The sequence below is a fragment of the Ascaphus truei genome, chromosome 2 (genome assembly GCF_040206685.1).
Source record: "Ascaphus truei isolate aAscTru1 chromosome 2, aAscTru1.hap1, whole genome shotgun sequence".
NCBI classification, from domain to species: domain Eukaryota; kingdom Metazoa; phylum Chordata; class Amphibia; order Anura; family Ascaphidae; genus Ascaphus; species Ascaphus truei.
The window spans coordinates 138,679,944-138,703,407 of NC_134484.1; the positions used below are offsets into that span (position 1 = coordinate 138,679,944).

Here is a 23,464-nt window from a genome sequence, read left to right on the forward strand (position 1 = left end):
CATTTCTTTAAAAATCTGGGGGACTCTTGAAAAGTGAATTGGGGCAGTTTCTCACATCTATAGTTACTAAAAGTGATCTTATTTACAAATCAAAGTAAAATAACTGTACAGTACAGCACAACGAATGCATGCGTTTGCTATATAGAAAACATTGGGGCATATGTATCAAGGTCAAACAAGTGCAATTATGGGGCAAAAGCACTGCTCCACGTGTAAAACAAAAATCATAATTTCAATGGGACATTTTTGTTAGATACATCTGCTCCAGTTTTTTGCCCCAGAATTGCACCACATTTGCCTTGGTACATGCAGTATGGGTCCTTATTTTAAGACTACAAAGTAGCAGCTCCTGCAGTGTAAGGCGCAGTCCATGCTGCCGAAGACCGCGCAGAGTCATCCACACCCTGGCGCAATCACATTGCCTTAAGGCATTGATCGCACCTATAGACCGCACGGACTCGCAAACACGACAGCAGGAGGGGGTGCGCGTTGCGTGAGGAATCAGTTGAAACGAATTTCTCGGCATGACGGGAAGGTCACGTGAGCGGTTCACCCAATGAGGGCAAACCAGCTACGTGACGTCACAGACACGGCCCTAGAAACGCCGCCCGACGGCACCTCTAGCATGTCCAAAACGCACCCGCTTCATGCGGGTGACGTCACGGACACGCATGCGGGGGAAGGCTGTATGGACGCAGCCTTAGTCCTTTATTGCTGCTGGAGAGTCAGTGACAGACATCACACTGCAGCAATAAGAGAATCAAGGTTTCTGCAGCAAGACGTTTTCCCTTTCATTATAAAATTTGGGAGCGAGCAGTGCCTAAAGCTAACCAGTTTATAGACTAACCCAGGGGTGGCCAACTCCAGTCATCAAGGGCCACCAACAGGCCCGGGTTTTAAGGATATCCAGGTTTTAAGGACAGCAGCACAGGTGGCTCAATAAGTGGCTCAGTCAATGAATGAGCCACTGATTAAGCCACCCATGTTAAAGCAGGGATATCCCAAATACCTTGGTGGCCCTTGAGGATTGGAGTTGGCCACCCCTGGGCTAATCTATACCTGTCCTCTCCAGGATGCAAAAATAATAATTCAAACCAAAGCAGATTAAAGCTGCAGTACAAACTGTCGTAAAAAAAAAAAAAAAAAAAATGTCATTCAATATGCGCATCAATACAATCTACACACTGACACGTGATTAGCTACGTTGCTGCTTGATCCGTTCTCCTGTAATCGATTGCTGAAATTCGGCTGGGGGTTGACAAAATGCATCTTGGGTAATCTTCTGCTGCACTGACAGCCTAAGTTCTTTGAGGAAGATCATGTGACCAGGCTGGCACTAGATTCAATTTGTTCACTGTTTGAGAGGACAGGGCTCAAAAAGGTGAAGCTATTTCAGAAGGGGAAGGGGATGTGACATTGTAAATGGTTGCTATAGGAACAAAAATCCCGGTTACATTAGAATACATTAAAAATGCCTTTTAAAATATATATTTTTTTAAATGTAGGATATTGCTTGAACTGCAGCTTTAAATGTTTTGCTGATGAGCCAATGTAATCATTTCAGCAAGCCTCAATGTACTGCATCTTTTCCCCCTTGATTCAGTGTTAAATTGAATGATCTTAGAAAAGAAAGAGTTCATGTCTAAAACGTACTATGCCTTCAACTCAACAAGACAGAAACCACAGAGCACAACATCTCTCAGAAGGTTTTTCATCCTACAAAGTGATGAACGCAGGCACCAATTTATTTTATCTTGCTAGAAATCCCTCAGCAACTCTGGTTTTTGTTTTTTTTAACGAAAACTTTTTTAAAGTCGTTTGATCTATTTGTAGACTTGTACTGCATGCCATCTCTAAACCTTACACTTGCCTTACGGCTTTGCTTTAATATAGAAGGTAAGCGATATCTCTGTGCAAGTGTAGTGCATCCTTAAAGTATAGAAATGTAGAAATGTTGTGTGATCGTTTAAAGAAACGTATCCATCAAGGAAAATAAAGCATTTTGGCAGGGTCAGACCTCACCTCCTTTTGTAAAGGGATAGTAAATGATTGAATGATGTATTCAGATCCAACAGCTGCAATGATTGGAAGATACACTAATGTCTGTTTTTTTAAGTGAACATTCAATGCTGGTACCAACCATATGAAAATTTCCCTTTGAGTAAATTGCCTTGTTAGTGATGGATGTGCACTCCCGGAGGTGACGTCACTGCTGGTAGAAGAGGCCGTTGGCTCTGCTGGCAGCTCGGCGCACATGCGCAGAGGCCTCCCACCCATGGGGTGCATCCGCAGGGGCCTCCCCCGCATGGAGCGCATGTGCAAAGGCCCCGGTGCTTGGCGCGGATGCGCAGAGGCTCCCGCACTCAGCGTGCACACGCAGAAGTCTCCGGCGCACATGCATAGAGGTCTCCTGTGCTTGACGCACATGCGCAGAGGCCTCCAGCGCTTGGTGCACACGGCTCGCATGCGCAGAGGCCTCCAGAGCATGGTGCGCATGGCGCAGAGGACCACAGCAGCAGCATAGGGTGACACACACAGACACACACACACACAAAGACACACACATAAACACAGACAAGGAATTCAGTGAGCATAAATATAGAAATGCAAATAGCTAAAACAGGGTGTGTGTGCCGAGCACGCACGTTCTAAGTCAAACTTCTTTGCGTTTTGTCACTGAAATTGTGTTTTGATTTTTCATTGAAAACATCACCATCGCAAATACAATTTCTGTGACAAAAAAGTGACAAAAGGCAAAGAAGTTTCGCTTAAAATGCTCGTGTTTGACACACAACTTTTTTTTCTTCTTTCTTTTATCACCGAATGATGAGACATAAAAGGTGTTTTAGATCATTGGAAATGTATATTCATAGGCTTTTTTTTGTCCCTGTGCTACAGTGTTTCTTGTTATTGTTCTATGTTGTATCTTTCCAGTCATTTTAACAGAGCACTTATGAAGAGGCAGAGGCCCCAGCATGGGGTCGTAGGCTCCTTAAAGGGCTGCGACGTTCTGATTGGCGTGAGCTGGGGGGTTCAGCTAACCCCCACCCCCCTTCCCACTCGGAGTGGGGAAGGCTGCTTTGCCCCTCCCATGCAGGGGGAGGGGGCAGAGGGTATAAAGAGTGGGCCCCCAGGAGAGAGGGACAGAGCTAACGGAATTCCCACCCACCCATCCCCAATGTTTTGATATTGTATTGAGCTGTTGGAATGTTATATTAACATGATTTTGTATCACACAGGAGCAGTTTGTCTCCTCGTCACAGCAGAGCTGCCGCGCCAGCCAAGCTCAGAAGACGCAGAAAGAGTGAGGACTTTAGGGTCCGTCCCTCAGCTGGAGCCCCTAGAACAGCTCGGCAGGCTGGAGGTGCCGGCTTTAGGGCCGGGCTGGCCTATGCCCAATCAACGCTGGTAAAAGGCTGGGCGCCAGCTTTAGGGCTGGGCCTAAGCTGACCCTAGGGGAGGGAATGCAGCCCAACATCGGCTGATAAGGATCTCCCCCTCCCATTTTACAATGCTTTGGGCTAGGGGGGGGGGAGCAGGCCAATTGCTGGTCGCTGGGCAAGGATCTCCCCGCCATGCACATGCTATGGGCGGGGGGAGGGAGCGGGCCAATTGCTGGCCACTGGGCAAGGATCTCCCCCCCATTTTGCATGGAGCATGCTTGGCTTGCGGTCAGCCTGGTAGGATTTTAACAGTGGATGTTAAAATAAAGCTGTGACCTTTTCTTCCAAAATTGAGTGGTCTCCATTATTTGGTTTAGCGTCACAAAGGAGGGGCAGCGCATAAAGCCTTTAATTAGCTTAATCATTCATTGTTTGTCTTTACATTACCCAAATGAATTGTCTGTTCTTCAGAAATTGCTTATTCTGCATGTCAGTGCTAGTCTGCAAAATATTGAATACTTCTTCAAGAACTACAGGTGTAAAAAGACCCAACCTTTATTAGGATTTGAAGGAATTATACAAATCCACAAATGTTTGGCACAAATAATACCTGTAATGTATCTGAATATAAATAATGCAAGTGTTCTTTACTACCCACATCCCTTCTTCTTTTATGCACCCCCCCCTCCACCCCCATTGCTACACATATTACCCCTCTACTGATTTAGCTTCAAAAGTATTATCAACTTGGTATTGAGTAGATTTGTTTTTGTTGCATATACAAAAATGAAGACATTTATTGCATGTAGGATGGCTGACAAACAGTGCACTTTGATAAGACACATGTCCTATGTCCCAGACCATAGTTTGGACTATGGAATGGGTCTGCAACGCCAGCCCTTATGGGTCCCCACCGGGTCAGGTGTTAAGAATATCCCTGCCTCAACACAGGTGGCTCAATCAGTGGCTCAGGGATATACTTAAAACCTGGTGGTGACACTTGAGGACTGAACTTGCAGACCCCTGGGTTATGCTATAAAGTAGTCTTACTTGAGAGTGAGCTCTGTGAGGGAAGGCTGCGTGGCCTTGAGATAACTTTCTCTTCGCGCTGCAATCTTTGGAGAGGGCTTCGGACTATTGGTGTCAGAGTCTCCACTGTCATCGTCTCCCATGGCTTTGATATAGCTGCCACTTCGCATCCGTCGACAGGGAATCTCATCCTCTTTGCCTTTGGGCGTGTATCCACTCCATTCATCTTGGGGAACCTACATAGAGAGACGAGTTAATAGGAACACTATCTGAATCCACGTGCATATCACCTGAATAGGAACAAATGTTACCTACATAGAAATGTAAACAAAAATGAAAAGCACTTCACTATGTAACAGCTTCCCTGTCAGTTATAGACCTAGACCGGAAGCCTATTACTGTAATGAAACACACATTACTAACTGCTAACTAATTAGGAGCGTGTGTGTACCTAAAGAAAAAGTGCAACACATCAAAAGTTATGTTAAAAAAAATACATACATACACATATATATATATATAAAACATATTAGTTGTTTGTAGATATTCCTTGAACAATATTTGAATTTTTTAAAACAAAATCCAAGCACTCTTTATAATTAACAATTTCTTTGTTTTCTGTTCTTAGGAATCTAAAAATAAACATTTAGGACCGTATTCACTAAGCAACGATAAGCCATAAAACACTTTACAGACCATTCACTTGAACTGGCCATAAGGAGCCTTACAGCTTACCACTGTTTAGTAAATTTAGCCCTTTTTCACCCAGACCTCATGACTAATAATTCCATTGGAGAAAAGAAAATCGCAGCCATTTTATACTCAAAAGCCTTAAAAAAACCCACATGTGGATATGATAATTACTGGTAAAGCATAAGAAGTCACATAAAATAGGACTATAGACAGGACAAGAAGGCATGTTAAATGGCTTCATTAAAGTAGCAGCAATCATGGCTGCTTGATTTTTTTTTTGTTCATATTTTGATTAGACAGAATTGGTGCTAATGGTTCTCCTCAATTTGTTTTAATTACATAATTTACACTGGCGGGTCATTGTTATCTTTAGCTCTAAGAACCTCTCCCCCCCCCCTGTTTCCAAGCTACTTATCAATGTAGTTACAGCCATACATGCTCTCTGTAACAGAAACAAAATGGCTTCCAAATCTTGCAGGTACAGCGGACCAAAAGGAAGTCATTTGCAGCATCCTATCGGTCGGCCCTATAAATCCCCTCGGAAAACCGTGGTTAGTATTTCAGGTCCCCGGAGCGAAAAACAGTGCAGTTTAGCTTCTGAGGACCTGTGGTGCAAATTATGTAATGAAACAATTGAATTTAGGTGGGATTGCTGCTTCAATATAACATATGCGTTTTATAGCAACTCACTTCAGCTTTAAAGCAGCAACTCCCCCCCAAAAATATTTTATATTTATCTAAAGTTGTTCCAAGCAGCTGAACCATGTAGCCCAGAGCTTGGAGAAACCCCAGATTGCGGTAGAAGAATTTTGAAAACTATGGACAAATGTTCATGTCTGGGAGAATGATTTACTGTAGCCACTGGGATCAGCTTAGTTCTGGCAGCCAAAAGGAAGACGCAATGTCATCCGGGGATGTCACAAATCTGTATTAGGGAACCCTGCGGTTGTATAATACATTTTTAACTCTTTGATGCAAAAATAAAAAGATAAAGTTCTGATAAATAAGCCACTATATATTATAAAGATTTTTCAGTGTACCAATGAAAAAATCTTATTGGAACAATATTGAAGTGGTTTTCCACAAGCGGATCTTTGCAGCCCAATTGACTTACATGTAACGTTAGGAGGACAGAGGAAGAATGTTTCATATTACTGCAGAGATGGAGATATCTACACGATATTGCTAGCCCCCTAATGGGATTTAGGTGAAATGAGAAAATAACAGTATTTATATGAAAGTAACAAACCATCTGGTATTTCAGAGTCTTTTTGGAAACATCACCACTTTACCTTTGACTTCCACAAATGAATACAGAAAATCTCAAAGCATTTGTCACACTTTCATGCACATTCTTTTAGTGCCTCGTGATAATCGATTATAAAATAGGGATGACATGAGGCAGGAAAGCTTTAACTTTTAATCAGCTGCCTCCATGTTTATAAAACTAGCAACTCGTTGATTTGTACAACACGGGTTTATATTTTCACATTAAAACATGTCAGTAATTGTTGACTTTGCCACTTATGCCTTTATGGCAGAATTAATATAACACCTGATCAAGCAAGGGATAAAAATAGGCCCCACACTGACAGATTATCTGTAGTGCTGTCAACATTACTCTAGAGATGAGTGAATGTCTCGCAGGTCACTTGGCCAGCGTTTTCTTAAATACTTCAAGGAATTCAGATATTTGTCAAAACTGTTTGCAAGGATTGATATGCAAAAATTCTTTCCATTTAACTGCAAACGGCATGCTATTTTCACCATATTCAAAAGCATGTTCTGTACAGATGTAGAAAGATTTACTGTCCGCAGTGCCGTGACTGAAAAAAGCAAATGGCTCTGGTGCTGGGGACAGTGTGAGCTGCAATCATGCTGTGGGGGGTCCATGCTACCGCAGCAACCCACCGCAGCGTTAATCCATCAGGGCCGCGGTTGCGGGCCACAAGCTGCCTCGGCAAGACAAACAGTAAGTTTTGCTACATCTGTATAAGGGCTTCTAGAGGCAGTTTACCAATGACACTATATTCAGTTTTCAGTGCTGAAGGAACCTGATGGTTGCACTGTAACAGGTTATGCCGGACTCTGTCAGCTTTCCTTTGTACCCTGCATGCACAAAAAGAGAGAGGTTTCTTGGTGTAGATTATCAATCTCCTTGCCTCCCCCTTCAGTCCTCACAGTGGGATGGGCAATTGCACAGTGCGTGAAACGGGCCACAGGCCTGACTGGACCTAAATGGCGGAAGGTGGTATCGAGATATGTACATTGTTTAAGATACAGTAGTATAATTACAGAGTCCTTTATATTAAACAGTTATTAATTAAGGGAATTCAGAGAGACAGGGAATGGTGTCAAATAATGCAACTAGGATGAAGCTACTCCACAAGATGTATGTTGCTTGTAATTAAAACGTTTGCCTTCACTGCTTTATAAATGGACTAGTGGTGTACTTCAGTGTGTTTGTGCCCTACGTATATTTTTTGCAGTAAAGGATTTCAAACAAATGTGCTAGAGAGGGCAACATTTACAGTAAATAGTTTTCAAAGCCTGGTGAATATTTAACTTTGTGGGAGACAAAATTCCAAAACTTGACCATTTTGAGAACTTGTGCAAAAGTTACAAACATCTATTATTCACACTGTAAGCTCTTTTGATAATTTATTTTGGTGCCATAGAAATGAAGGATTATAATTAACCTCCATGAAGAAGACCGAGTGTTAGAAAACAAGTATAGCAGGGAATTTTCACACCCATTGGAACTTATTAAATATACATTACAGTCACAATTACCTCATCTGAATACCACCCTAACAAGTAATACTGAGAGGCTATGCCATCTGATAAGGTATCAAATGGAATGTTGATTCCTTCCCACAGTACCCCTCACCAACCTCTAGGGGCACACACAGGAGTTAGGTTCTGACGGTCCAGTTGGAACTAGAATTGTTAATTAGGCCAGCTGCTATTCTAAGTTGGCTATAAAACCCCACCGATCCTGTTCAGTCTTTGCTTATCAAACTTTCTGCTTTACAGGTCAGGAGTCACATTAATCTTTTTTCCTAGCACTGCGTCTTTCCTCTGTTCTACTGGCATTCAGGTATATTCTTTTTTTTGTTCTGTAATCCCCTTGCACTATTTTTGTCCCCCTAGTTATTATACTTTGTCCCTTGCTATTTATTGCTGTTGCATTTAGCACTGCAGTTCCTTGCAGCTTATCTTGACTGTCCTGTTTTTTCCCTTAACACTATTGTCTCCTGTTATTATTTAGATACCATAGCTTTTTGGTGCAGCTCTGCACAATATTAAAGACTCCATTTTGCTTTCACTGTCTTGTTCTTTTTGTGTCATATTAAACTCTATCAGTTTATATATATATTTTTATATTAATATATATATATATATATATATATATATATATATATATATATATATATATATATATATATATATAAAAATAACAATGAAAAGAAAAAAGAAAAGCGTCCCAACTCAGCACTCAAGTATACTCAGAACAAATATCAAAGAAAATTATGATTTATTTAACAGCACAAATAATCAAACATAAAATACAAAAAATATTAAAACAAACCCTGACATCCTCCTGTGATAGAATATGTATCAGACAGGGGAAATCCCCTAAGAGGATACTGATGGACCCCTAATACCCAAGGCAAGGGGAAAAAAACCTATAAGCACAAAATATATGTAGAACAAGGGGTTAACAATAACCCCTTGAACCTACAAAGCTGGCCTCACCGGCAGTAAATATAAAACCACACAGCAAGCATAGATAACATATGCACCAAATTGCCTAATGCATGCTGATGTCAAATACATATATTATATACATACACCGTAAATGCAGTTGGTATAATCAAGGCAAACCAGGCACAGTACCAAAAAGAGACTGTTAGTATGGGATCAACAATGGTTAACAGTTCACATCAGTTACCATAGTCCATGAGACCATCCATGCCACACTGTGATAGTAAAATGTCCAAAGGGTAAAGATCTTCCAATTGAGGGGTCCATCCACAGGGGAGTCAGGGAAAAACAAACGCCCTAACACGTGTTTCACCTCCGCTTCATCAGGGGGCTTAAAATAATGCATACTACCAAGGATTTATAATGCCATCCAGCCTGCAGCTGTGCAAAGGTGGAAGAGTGCCTGTATGGCTCAAAAAGCACACCAGAATGAGTTCTGCCTAGTTATTAGTTACTTCCCCTAAGGGACCAGGTGAAAAGAGCAAAACATCCCAGACATACCTAAGCCCGCAATGAATAAGACAGAGTTGAGAAAAAAAAAAAAGTATGTGTATCTTTACACAGGTCCCTTGGAGCAAACGTCTCTACAGCAATGTATCTAGAGGTAGATTCGTAGCTCACAGCCGCTCTCCACGCTCTCCGTACAGTATATATATAACTTCTGTCTTTCATTGGTTTCCATGCTATCTTTGAGGGTTCCATATATCCTTTTATGGAATAACCTCCCAAAAGCTGATTCTGCTGTCAGAATAGCCCATGTAATTACCACACTGATGGAAACCTATTCAAAGTGCTTTTGAGACCAATACAGAACATAGAGGCATCATCTCTCTTTCCTTCACCACTTGTCAGTTCACATGAACTCCTTTCTTACCTCCTCTGACACCGCTTTCTCTCTGCTGTTCTCGCCGTTCTAACCCCAGACCCTGGCTAAATTCCCACACCCACATGCTGCACTCATTCCTCTGAACTCCTCTGTAGGAAATGTCACACTCAAAGACTTCCTTCACTACAAATGTATGCTATCCTGTTTCAACTTTGCCCTCTCAAGCTAAACAAACCTACTTTTCTTCACTAATCAATATGCACAAGACTAAAACACGCCGACTCTTCTCTGTCTTTGACTCCCTATTCAGACCACCCTCTGCTGCCTTTTCTATCTCTATCTCACCTCAAGACTACAACCCAACTATTTCAAGGAAAATGTGGAAGCCATACATCAGGACATCCCGTCTGTATCCCCCTCCGATCCTACACCTCTTACTAATTCTCCTCCTGCCTTCTTTGACTCTTTTCTCGCTGTCACAGAGGAGGTTGTGTCATTACAGATCTCCTCTTCTCCCTCTACCACCTGCCCTCTTGACCCCATTCCCTCCCATCTCCTAAAACCTCTTGCTCCTACTATAATCTGCTCACACACATTTTTAACTCCTCCCTCTACTCTGGAACCTTTCTCTCTTCCTTCCAACATGCAACAGTTATACCATTACTCAAAAACAGCAAGCTTGATCCTACAAGTCTTTCTAACTATTGGCCTGTCTCCCTCCTGCCTTTTGCCTCTAAACTCCTTGAACATCTTGTATTCTCTCGCTTGCTCCATTTTCTCAACACCTATTATCTCCTAGACCCTCTACAATCTGGCTTTCGCACTGCTCACTCAACTGAAGCAGCCCTCACTAAAATAACAAATGACCTCCATGCTGCCAAAGACAGAGGTCATTATACCCTGCTCATATTACTCGACCTCTCTGCAGCATTTGATACTGTGGACCACCCTTTTCTCCTTCACATACTCTTGGCATTCGTAACAAAGCTCTATCCTGGATCTCATCTTACCTCTCCTATCCTACTTTCAGTGTCTCTTTTGCTAATACCTCGTCCTCTATCGATCTCTCTGTGTTGGTACCCCAGGGCCTCTACTGGGACTTCTTATCTTTAAACACTCTCTCTAGGTGACCTAATCACATCTCTAGGGTTCAAATATCACCTCTATGCTTTTCTACCCCTGACCTTACACCTGCTGAACAGACTAAAGTTTCTGAATGTCTCTCTGCTATATCATCCTGGATGGCCCTCCGGCGACTTAAACTAAACATGGCAAAAACAGAGCTCCTAATAATTCCTCCCGAAACCTGGCCCTACTACCTTCTTCCACATTACTGTTGGATGTACTATCATTCACCCAGTAGCCCAAGCACGCTGCCTAAGGGTCACACTTGACTCCTCTCTCATATTCTCTTCTCACATTCAAAAGGTAGCTAAAACCTGTCGTTTTTTCCTCTGCACTTTTATTACTTATTTATTTATAAAATGTTTTACCAGGAAGTAATACATTGAGTTACCTCTCGTTTTCAAGTTTGTCCTGGGCATAGAGATAAGATAACAAATAATACATGGTTACAAATACATAGTTACATAAGTGAACAGGGTATACATTATATACAAGACATTGCATACACAGTAAGAGATAATATATATTTCAGGCGTATGTAACAGTTACAGACCACATTAAAATGTGAGACCGCTTTATTTTTTAAAGAACTTAAACTGGTGGTGGCTGTGAGAGTCTCCAGTAGGTTGTTCCAGTTTTGGGGTGCACGGTAAGAGAAGGAGAGCGGCCGAATACTTTGTTGAGCCATGGGACCATGAACAGTCTTTTGGAGTCAGATCTCAGATGATAAGTTCTGCATGTGGTAGGGGTGAGGAGCTCATTCAGATAGATGGGTAGCTTGCCCAGAAAGTATTTGAAGGCAAGACAAGAAAGGTGAACTTTGTGCCTAGACTCAAGTGATGACCAATCTAGTTCTTTGAGCATCTCAGTGATGTGTGTTGTAATTGCATTGGAGAATAAAACAGCATATTGAATTGTAGAGGGTGTCAAGTTTGCCAAGGTGGGTTTGGGGTGCCGAGCCATATACTATGTCTCCATAGTCGATAATTAGCATGAGCATCTGCTGTGCGATACGCTTTCTGACCAGCAGACTTAGGGGTATTTATTTTACCTTTCCTCTGTTGCTCAACTGCAAAAACTCTGACACAGACCCTTATTCTCGCCCGTCTCGACTTCTGTAACCTCCTGCTGTCTGGCCTTCCTACCTCTCACCTGTCTCCCCTACAATCTATCCTAAAAGCTGCTGCCACTCTACTCTACTATTCCCGAAATTTGCCTAAGCGTTTTCCCATGCTGAAATCCCTCCTGGCTTGCTATCAAATCCCGTATCACACACTCAATTCTCCTCCTTTTTTTTTTAAAGATTTACACTCTTCTGCTCCTCCTAACATCTCGGCCCTAATTTCTCGCTATACACCATCCCGACTCTTGTGTTCTGCTCACTGATGTCTTCTCTCTACCCCTTTTGTATCTATAGCCCTCTCCCACCTTAAACCTTTTTCATTGACTGCCCCACACCTCTGTATTGCCCTTCCCCTGAATATCACAAAAAATGTGACCAAACTTGTTACCATCAAAAGTTCTGCTGCAACTGCGCAACTAGTCCAAAGATTGTGGTGTTTTTTTAAGCACTGAAATAATTACGTTCAATGAAAAAGTTTGAACTTTGCCTAAATAAGTGTGTCTGTAGCACCACCCCTGTCATTGTTGTTTTTTAAGAGTGGTAGCAAGGAACAGGGTTGGCGTTAGGCAGCAAGGAAGGGCAAGAGGAAGATATATTTTTTTGCTTTAATATTTATTCATAAGTGTTTTTTATATATTATTTTTTATTGTTTTTTTTTTTTTATGAAGAGGCGCAGTGCTAGGGTCTTTTTTGCCCTCTCTGTCATACTGAGGATGACTTTTGCTAGTTCTAAAGGCTATTAACATAGTAGGCACAACAGTGCCATCAGTGGTAGATGTACTAGATTACTTTGCTAGTACCAGTAGCAGCAGCAGTAGTACTGTGGCTGCACCTCCCATGTGCATTGTCTGAGGAGATTGCTGTGGCTGCTGTTCAGCTTGTGTTAAGGGAACACATTGTTGCTGAGTTGAAATTGAAGGAGGAAAGTATTTTACCTCACTCTTTGGAAGCAGCTGAGGCTTAGAAAATGGAGGTCAGCCTGATGCCTCCTTTGCCCAAGCACATCTGTGTGAGCAAGAAATTCAGCAGGTCAGGATGAGGACCAGGGTGCAGGTCAGGATGAGGACCAGCACTCAATTTTAACCTGTTATGAAACCCCATAACAGATTGAATAGTGTACCAGTCTTTATTATCAGTATCTGCACTACCTTACATTCTGCTCTAGTTTGGACTGAGGAACCATCAACAGGGTGTGCTGAAGAGATGGAGCTTTAGAAGCACTGCAGGAGAGATATATTGGTAGGAATGCAGTTGGGAGAACTTCTGGCAGTTACGCGACTGTTGGAAGCTCGACTTGGTTAAGTGCGCCAGTTATTGATGGAGCAGGTGAGGTTGACATTGGTGGTGGAGGCCCTTCTAGTAAGTTTTTAGTGAAGAGGAAAGTGAGGTGGAGGAGAGTGGCAGTTCTTCTCCCAGAAATTAGGAGAAAGGTAGGCCCTAGGCTGGTATTCAAGCCTGTTCTCCAAGCTTGCAGGCATCACATCTCACTATGTACACTAATGGCGCTATATAAGTAAAGATATACAATACAATCAGACGAGTATGGTCATGCACATAGAGGAACCATCTCCCTTGATCTTACCTCCATCTCTCGGTAGTCATCTACAGCTTCCTTGGTCATAAAGCAGGAGATCGCACTTGTGACGGTAACTTTGTAACAGGCTATTAATAACAAACACCAAAAATATAACTGGGTTGAACTGAACGAGGCTATAGATATATGGCTGTGTAACATCAAAAGCGTCACATCATAAGTGTACATAAAAAGTGTCTACAAGAGTTAATTTTGGAGTTCATATCTCTGGATGTTTTATTTCTATCTTTCTATCTTTAATCATGTATGCATTCTGAATATCTGGATTAACATTCTGATTTATCTCTTCAAACAGGTATGTGTCATTGAGCTGCATTCTACCAACCAGAGAAATTAAGATTTAATTGGCTTTTGGGGTATGTGTCATTGAGCTGATTCCTATCAATTGAGAGAGAAATGATAATCTAATTAACTATTTTGTAAGTCTGAGTTGATAAGACAAACCCCTCACTTAAGTGTTAGTCAAATGCATGTGAATGGGGTACTTAAGTAACTGTAGCATGGCTGTTAGCCATATGGCTGTGTAACATCAAAAGCGTCACATCATAAGTGTACATCAAAAGTGTCTACAAGAGTTAATTTTGGAGTTGAATTTGGAGGTGAAGATTGGAGGAAGATCTGGACTCTGCATTACAACTTTGCCACTGTGAGACATTAACTTTTAACCTCTGTGATTTATTTGTACACTTTTATCCTCCAGTACCTTGGAACTCTCTCCTCCTGCATCTCACTATGCCCTCCTTATTTCTTTTTCTGTTTACCATTTCCTCACTCCTTTGTGAGAATTTCTGTTCTCTCCAACATCCCCACTCCCCACTGCACCATTATTTATACACCTCTCTCCCAACTACTTATGTACCCCTCAATAAAAAAACACCCACACAAATCCTCTATTCACACCCTCTATCCACTCCTTCCTGCTGCTGGGGATCTTCCCTAAGCCTGAAGCCAGACATACACACCTGATCTCACTCATGCCTCCCTCCGACCTCTTCCCCTGTAAATGGTGTTAACCTTTTCATATAACACTGACCTTCCTTAAATTTTACCCCACAAATCAAGCATCCCAATAGCCTGCCCTCATGGCTAGTGTCCCACTCTCAGTCACTCCTACCACCCATTGTGACCAAGCACTCCCATCTACAGCACTTACTTCCTCCCCTGCTGTCTCTGTAAGTTTCCCATTAAACCTCTTAGATTGTAAGCTCTTCGGGGCAGGGATTTCCTTTCCTATTGTCTGATTTTGCTGCACTTATTGTATAATTATAATTCCCTGTACTGTATTCTTTGTGAAGCGCTGTGTACACTTTTGGCGCTATATAAATAAAGACATACAATACAATAAAGACATACAATACAATACAATAAAATATAATTTATTCCTTGAAAAAGGTGAACACAACAAGATATACAAATAACAAACAAAATATAGACACTTACTGAAAGATTTGGACAAGAAAGCCATCAGGATACAGGATGGGCCATTTCTTCCATAATTCAGGTTCAGATGTAGACATCACGACAATACATGAAGATCATGAAGACCATGCATGAAGACCATTGAGTAATGGATGGTCTCTGACTTATATACCATTTCAACCCTTTACTCTTAACCCTAGGCGCCGAGTTGACTAGAAAAATCTCTTTGAAGTAGATTTTGGCTTCCCCTGTAAGTGTGAAATACCACACTTAAAAACACACAGCTCTTTTGTTCCTGCCCCTAGTATAAACAATCAGGGCAGTTAACTTTTGATCACTCTTGATCACAGGGCTAAGCTAATTCTTTCAGGATGCCCTTCCTGCCCTATTAGCATAGCAGATGGGGTCTGCATTTTCAGAGCAGATACAAAATCCCATATATATTTTAATATCTTCACATATTAATAAGTTCCTTTCTGGTGGTTCCAGTGGGTCAAAATCTGCCAGTTATTAAAGCCTACAGTGTCCCTACATATTGGCCAAATTAGAACTCTCTGGGACCTCCAGAACCGGAGATACAGAAATGCACTTTAATACATTTTTTCAAATACAGGATTCGTCCCTTTAAAAATGAATCTCTGCTTTTCACTCTTGCCCCATTGAAATCAACGGGGTCCGCCGCCATAATGTTGAATGGCGGGCTCCGCCGTTGCCGTCAATGGGATTTCCCGCCATAGGCTTTCAATGGGGAAACGCTGCCATTGAAGTCTATGGAAAAAACACAAATCTTTACATTCATCCACACTCCGTCTGGTTGGTCGATGGGGCTGGGAAGGGTCATGCATTAAAGCCAGAACCTGGGCTACATGCCACCCAAGTCCCATCCCCCTGGTCATTCCAGAACCGGAGATATGGACTTACATTTTTCAGCATTTCACACTTAGTCGTTTTTACGCCACACGGCTTTTCCCCATTGGAATCAATGGCCGGCGCCGCCATAGACAATGCATGGCGCACGTCGCCATTAGATTCAATGGGACCTCCGCTCCGCCATTGAAGTCAATGGCACGACCCTCCTTCTCCGCTCGACACCTTAGGGGGGTCTCTCATTCCTGGACCCGGTGTGGATCGTGTGTGAGGGTTCCTAGGAGCTAGGGACAAAAAGAACTTTATTCCCAGGGGCCCTAGAACTTAAGATTCCCATGCCAATTGTCTTTGAACTTGACCGAAGTGATTAAACTCTTTTCAAAGACATTGTATCCGCTTTTGCGGTCTGCGGTTTGGATGGCTGCCAACCTGTTCCTCGAGGCCGGCGTTGAGGAATCTCCATTGAAGTCAATGAGCCCATTGACTTACAATGGGAAACCACCGCTCCTCCTCTCGGACGCCACTTGCTGGTCGTCGCTGGAAAACAGGTCCAAAACCGCTACTTCTGCCATTAGAAAGCATAGAGGCTCAATGGCGACCTATGGATGGCTGCAAAATGGAGCCTGAAAAGGTGGGAAAAGGGAACAAAGGGCTATAATCACTAAATTAACCCCTTCCCTCCCGCATCAACCCTAGTGTATGTGTGAGTGCAAACACCAGGATAACACAATATATATATACAGGGGAATATACATTTGGAGAGTAGAGGGTGGAGTAGAGAGTAGAGGGTGGCCAAATGGGGTGTAACCCCTTGAGTCCCAGGCCAAACCCCCTCTATCATGACAGCACTGCCTGGAAATGACTGCACTGCAACACCATCTGTAATCATTGTAATGTCTGGGACTCGAAGAGACAGTCCACAAACCTCTATGATTTGATCTCTTTTATTTAGTATTTCGTAAGTGTGTGCTGTCGGTTCTGCAGGGAACCAGTAATTAGGGGTTAGCTAAACGAGGTTGAGTCATCACAGGCTAGCAGAGCATGTGAGGGCGAGACACCCCCACAGTTTGTTATATGGAACAGTTCATGCCAGACTCTCAGCGCTCTGAAAATAGTAATTGTGTTCCTTTGGTTATTTCTGCTCATTTAGGTGAAGATGCCAATCCAACATCCTATTTATCGTCACCCTAGTAGCAATTGACTCAGTCCCAATTTAATAAATATGGACTACTTTCACTCCTTGTTACTTACTGTTAGGGCAGTGTCACTTGAATGGACATGGAATTAGTTGAAGATCATGACAAAAATGTGTACTAACTTGGTAGCATTTTGGTCATGTTTTAGATTGAGATTGTGGTGTGATTTTTATTTTTAATTTTTTTTTAATGCGTGATGGTGCAGGATGTTGCACACTCCCTTATTATTCTAATTCTCCAACAATTCTCTACCCTCCTCAGCTTTTTATTTTATTTTTGTTTGTTAATAAAAAATATTTTAGGTTTAGGGGTGTGTAGATGGGCCAGGCTGTGACAGGGATAGGTCCAGAAGGGCTCCTGGAGGAGGGGCTATAGAGCCCAGTAGAAAGGGTGCATTTGATTGTAACATTGGAAAGTGGTAGTGTGCCTTTAAGAGGCTGGTGCGCCTCCGTGTGGCTGCGCCTCCGTGTGGCCGCGCCTGCGGGCACGTGACCGGGCATGCGCCCAGACCCGGCACCAGGAGAGGAACGCCGACGTGCGCGCGCGTGCCCAGGCAAGACGGCGATCGGCGTCCTGGAGGGAGGATCTCTGCAAGGCGCGGGAGAACCTGGCGGAACTGCGGGTGAGTGGGGAGCACACCGAGGGCGGCGTGACTCCCAGGTCATTACACTGAACCACTGAGACACACTGAAATGCTGGAGGAAATCTACTTGCTATAGGGTCTGTCTTTCCAAGAAAACCTGTTTTATATGTTGATACTCTGGACTTTGAACAGCCCTTGTTGGGAAAAGGGAAAAGCCCTGCTCAGGACTGATCTTTCTATTTTGTTTATGTTTGCTGAAAATAAGCTGTATTTTTTTTGTATGCCATATTTTTTAGGCCAAATAAACAAGCCAATTCAGAAACCCACGTGTTGTTGCATTGACCCTGCAACATATGATGTCAGAAGTAGGATGCTGGCAGGCCCCTGCGGGGAACAAGGCCACCATCATATGGAATGCCCGCATATGGATTGTTCCTTCAGCAGGACCATTGCCTCAGCCTTCTTGCTACTTCCAGTCCTGATTGGGGGTAAAACAGTCCAGGCCCTTGTGGATTCAGGCTCTGGGAAAACTCTGATCTTCCAGGAACTGTTACCGCCTGACGTGCTTTCCTATAACTCACCATTGAGCATAGAGTGTATAGACGGCGATGTAAAATAGTATTCGACGGCCAAAATCCTGCTACAGGTAAAAGGTCGGGAGTCCAGGCTCGAAGTAGGAGTCGCTCCTTGGCTTCTTGCCCCTGTTTTGCTCGACCGGGACTGGCTTTTCTTTTCAAACCTACTGGCTCCCTCTCAGGAGGAGTCATATTCTCTGGTACAGGAGAAGCCTGGTAAACTGTTCCCCTTCTCGGCAGATCTATTCCCCAGTAGACTCTGGGTTCCGAAGACTCGGAGGCAAAGACGCTTTGACAAACAGGACAAGTTGCAGAAATCTGGGACTCAAGGTGGCCATAATAATAGGCATGTCACAGGTAATGACTGGGGATGGCCAGAAGGAGGGAGAGATAGGCCCTGGGAATTTACCAGAGCTATGTCTGCCTGATTTTCACCAGAGGCAGAGGGAAGATCCAGTCCTGGCCAGACAATATGAGAAAGTGGTAAAAATTGATGACCAGATATTGAATGCACAAGGGGTAATGGTGTTCCCTAATTCTGAATTATTAAATGATATTCTGTATAGGGGTGAACAGGCAGACACAAACAAGGGAGGTCACCAGACAAATCTTGGTTCCCAAAGTGTTTGTTAAAACTGTCTTCACCCTAGCCCATACTGTCCCTTGGAGCGTTCACCTGGGTAGAGATAAAACCTTGGATCGTATTTCATTCTGGTTCTATTGGCCAGGGATGCATAGTGATATTGCAAAATTATGTGCAGCATCTCCTGAATGCTAGCTAACAGTCCGAAGGGACAAAACCAGCCCCCTTGGTATCGGTTGCCTTTGAGAGGATTGGAGTAGACTTGGTATGACCTCTAGAGCTATGTGAAAGGACACAGGTTTGTTCTGGTAGTAAACACACAGATTCCCAGCAAGCTCTGATAAACCCCCCAAATTACCACACAATATATATGTATATAAGTGTCAATTGAAGTGCTACTGGGCATGGCTAAATTTATACAACAAAAACAAAGAAGCCCAAAGATACATCCAATATGACAAAAATACACAGTGAAATACCTATATATCTCTTGAAAAAGGGTAATTTAGTTAAACCCTTTGGCCAAAGCATTTTAAGCCTGCAATCCACATCAAGGCATGGCCAAATTTGCAGGTCCTAACACTAACTGATTACAATTCTTATTTACCACTATAATTAGAGGAAGAATGATTGCATTGGATCTGTCCCAACCAGCTGCATGTAAAAAACTGCTTATTTAGAGAGTGGGGAGGGACGAGCTTAAACCGTGGGGGGAGAAGGAAAAGTAAGGACACTAGCCGACAAGGTAGATGCCATGAAAGACGTTCCAACCCCCCCCCCCAAAAAAAAACCACAGGTACGCTCTTTGTTGGGTTTAGCAGGGTACTATCGGCGGTTTATCCTTAACTACTCTGAAGTTGCGGCACCAATAACAGACCTCACAAAAAAGTGTGCCCCTACATAAGTGGTATGATCTAGGGAATGCCAGAGAGCCTTTGAGGAGTTAAAACGGTGTCTATCAGAGTGTCCCATCCCTAGAATCCCAGACTTTAATAGGGCTTTAATCGTACAAACCGATGCATCAGAGATAGGGCTAGGGGCAGTGCTGTCACAACAGTTTGAGGGTAGAACATCCAATCATTTTTTCTGAGTAGGAAATTGTTCCCGAGGGAAAAAACTACTCAGTGATTGAGAAGGAGTGCCTCGCAGTAAAGTGTGCAATTAAGGCATTGAGGCATTACCTGGTGGGAGTCTATTTTACCCTGGTGACAGACCATGCTCCATTAAAATGGTTAAATTCATTGAAAGACTCCAACGCTAGGTTGACCAGGTGGTATATGGCCCTCCAACCCTTCTCATTGGAGATTCAGCACAGACCTGGAAAAGAAAACGAAAATGCTGATTTTTTTTCTCTAGAGAAGGGGTAGATGGTCAGGCTTCATCCATGCATGGCCTCAGTCACACACTTACAATGGAGGAATGTAACAGGGTGAATATCAGACACCAGCCGTATGCCTGGCAGACCTATGTTTTGGTCTGCCGTGTATCAGTGACAGAGTAAAATTCAGCTGGGAAAAGGTCTGGTTAATTTGTGAAGTCTCAGTTACCTCGTTGAGGGGCTTTAAAAACCCAGGCTGCTCACACATGCCTTGCTGTCTGAACCAGTGAGACACACTGAAACACTGGAGGAAAACTACCTGCTATAAGGTCTGTCTTTCCTACAAAACCTGTTTTGTATATTGATATTCTGGACTTCGAACAGCCCTTGTTGGGAAAAGGGAATTACCCTGCTCAGGACTGATCTTTCTATTTGGTTTATGTTTGCTGAAAAGAAGCTGTATTGTTTTGGTGTGCCATATTTGTTAGGCTAAATAAACAAGCCAATTCAGAAACCCATGTGTTGTTGCATTGACACTGCAACATGGTTGTTTAAACGGAAACCCCTGAACTGTACCCTAAGAGGATTCTGAGTAAGAAGGAAGACTGTGTTTTGTTTGAATGCTTGGCCAGTGTGAGCCAGCAAGGGATGGGTTAATGTTTCAAGGATACGAGGCAGGAGGAAAGAGCAATCACAGCAGTATACATTATTTGTTCAAATGGCTTTGTCAAAGACTCCAAGCGGCTCATCCCACACAAATACATCCAGGCTCAGGAAAATGAGAACAAAGAAGAGAGACAGTTACAGAAGATAAGAAGAGCAGGAGCATGCGCAGAGAGTACATAGGAATGCTGTAGTGTGTCAGCTTTTAGAAAGGTATAAATATTATGCCCTGAATAAGATTCCTTTGTCTACAAACCAAGGTGCCTGTCCATCATGAGGACAGAGCTGTACTATTTATCCCAATTGCTTGCTGAGGCTTAAATAAAACAAAATCTACAGTACTTTGAGAAACGTCTGTGTCAGACTCAACTAGCAGCAGCTGCTCAGTTTGTAAGTCTCTCAGGCTCTTTCTTCTCATTCATTTTCTCTCAGTTGACACTGCTGCAGTCACACAAAACACTGTTCTGTAACATGTATGTATAAGATTGGATGTCTCATCTAGATGATGTAGTAATTCGGTGCTTGGGGCTGCTTTAAGGGCAGTTCTAGCATGCACAGGGTGAGGTGATTGCCTCTGTTTTGAGCTTGTGGCGTGGGTTGTCAGACTGCTGCAGGTGACAGAGCGAATGACGAGCTGTGTAGGAGCGGCTAAAGTGGGTACCAATATTTCCAGATGCTGATATTTCTGGCACTTCATCACACTGCTCTAAGAAATGGTTAAGAATCAAATTGAGTATTTTGGCAAAGCAGGGAACGGGAATGTAATGCTGTCACCAGGAAAGATCTATTATCTCCTACCACTTGTCATGCCTCCAGGCACCTCGGAGAAAGCCAACTCGCAATAACACTCTATAATGTCATAGGAATATCAGCCACTTTGTGGACCTTCTAAGCAAAACCCTTCATACATTGGGTAGCATGCCTCTTTTAAGTGCATTACCTCCCACCCTCCGCCCCAGCCATTTTTTTTAAAATCATGGGTTGATCTCCACCTGTCATATCATTTAAAATGTTAAACATACAAAATAAATCAATATTACAAAAAATAATTATGATAAATTAAAATAAACATCTGTTATCACTTATCAGCACAAAACGAAATGGCTTTAAGTTTACAAAGAGGTATAAACATTTTTCAATAGAACATTTAAAAATTATATTACTAAGAATGAAATAAATTATAAAATGTCACACACACTTTTAAATTCGGAATCATCATATTGCACCTTTTGTCTTTTCAACGACATGCAGTTTATTTATCATCGCGCCTTCGCAGAAGAAGCCAAGACTTCAAATAAACTTCTGGATTGAAGAGAGAAAGAGGTGGCCCGACCAAGTTAATTAAAAGTATGTTTCATACAGTAGGTGTTCCACGTTAAGATTTGCGCGATGTGCTGACATGGATGACTTTATTCCACTGAAACTAATCTCACACTCTGTAGTGGAAACTGGTATTGAATTAACTGCTTCAATATTTGTTTTTAAGATCCTCTCGTATCTTCATTTTTTTATTATCCCTAAATTCTCTAAAAGCTCTCAGTGCATGTTTTCCATGCAATCCAAAATTCTCTGCCAATTTTTCTATTTCATTGTCCCCGTGTATTAAATTTGAATTCTGTGCCAATCTTCAATGTAAAGGTATCGAGGTTGTCTGATTTAGTGTTTCACACTTTTCTTTGCATACTGATGCCAGAGTAAATAGCCTGGATTTCATATTGTTAATCAAACGTTAATTTTTTTTTATTCCTGTTGATGGTGGGAGCTTTAATAACATGAAGTGAAACATTAACAAATTAATTTTTTTCTAACCCCTTATTTGCTTTGATGTAGAACTTGACTGTTTTTTCGGTCTAACATTTTTTTTTGTAACTTATTTTTTATTTTGAGTTTTTGAAAAGCATAAGGGAAAGGATACTGAAATAGAGAAAGGGGGTAGGTACCACAAAATTAACACCGGGATTATAAAAGACCAAAAATACAGAAATACAAAAAAACGACGACGACGAACAATCCCAACTACAGATATCTTATAAAGTTACCAACTCTGAAAGGGAAAAAATATAGCCCTCCATTTACAGTGATTATACAGTTCATCTATTCCCCCTAGAGTTCCAACTTAAATTTGTATTGATTTTTTGAAACAGAGATATACAGAAATAAAAAAGTCAGAGAATGGATATTTGGGGGGGAAGAGGGGGGCGAGCTTCAACTGAAAATCATCACAAAGATTAAAAACAGCCATGGAGTCCTTCAGATTAGAGGGAAGGGTACCAACATACGTCTGCAAATAATAATCAATATATTAGGACAGGTTGGAAGTTAATGATTGTATACCAGAAATAATAGGTGTATCTGGAAGGTTTAATAAAGATTTATGTATTTTCGGGAGATGATAGAAAATTGGTATTTTCGGATTTTCAGTGAAAAGAAAGCTACGTTCGATTTTCATTAGGAATCCAGCTGTTAGTGAATTGTCAAGGAGCATCTTTAATTCATTTATATACTGAGTAGTAGGGTCTTTATTGAGCCTGATTTAAGAAATTGAGTTGGACAGCAACCAAAGTGCTTCATTTTCATGATCAGCCCTATTCTGTAGCACCACCCCATCCCCTTTATCTGCTGGTCTTATTATAAGGTTTTATGTCTTCCTGGTTCATATTGTGTTTATATTTATGAACATGTTTATTATTCATCAGGTCAACAAAGTCATTGTTGACCA

The 23,464-nt window shown here is 42.2% G+C and overlaps 1 protein-coding gene across 5 annotated transcripts in view; it reads right to left on the bottom strand.

The window, feature by feature from the left end:
- Positions 1-23,464, bottom strand: part of DLGAP1 (DLG associated protein 1) — a 781,984-nt gene that overhangs the window by 312,368 nt on the left and 446,152 nt on the right. For all 5 annotated transcript variants that reach the window (XM_075585285.1, XM_075585286.1, XM_075585289.1 and 2 more), the window contains exon 4: positions 4,434-4,648. In XM_075585285.1, the coding sequence (XP_075441400.1) occupies positions 4,434-4,648 (215 nt within the window). The remainder of the gene's footprint in view (positions 1-4,433; positions 4,649-23,464) is intronic.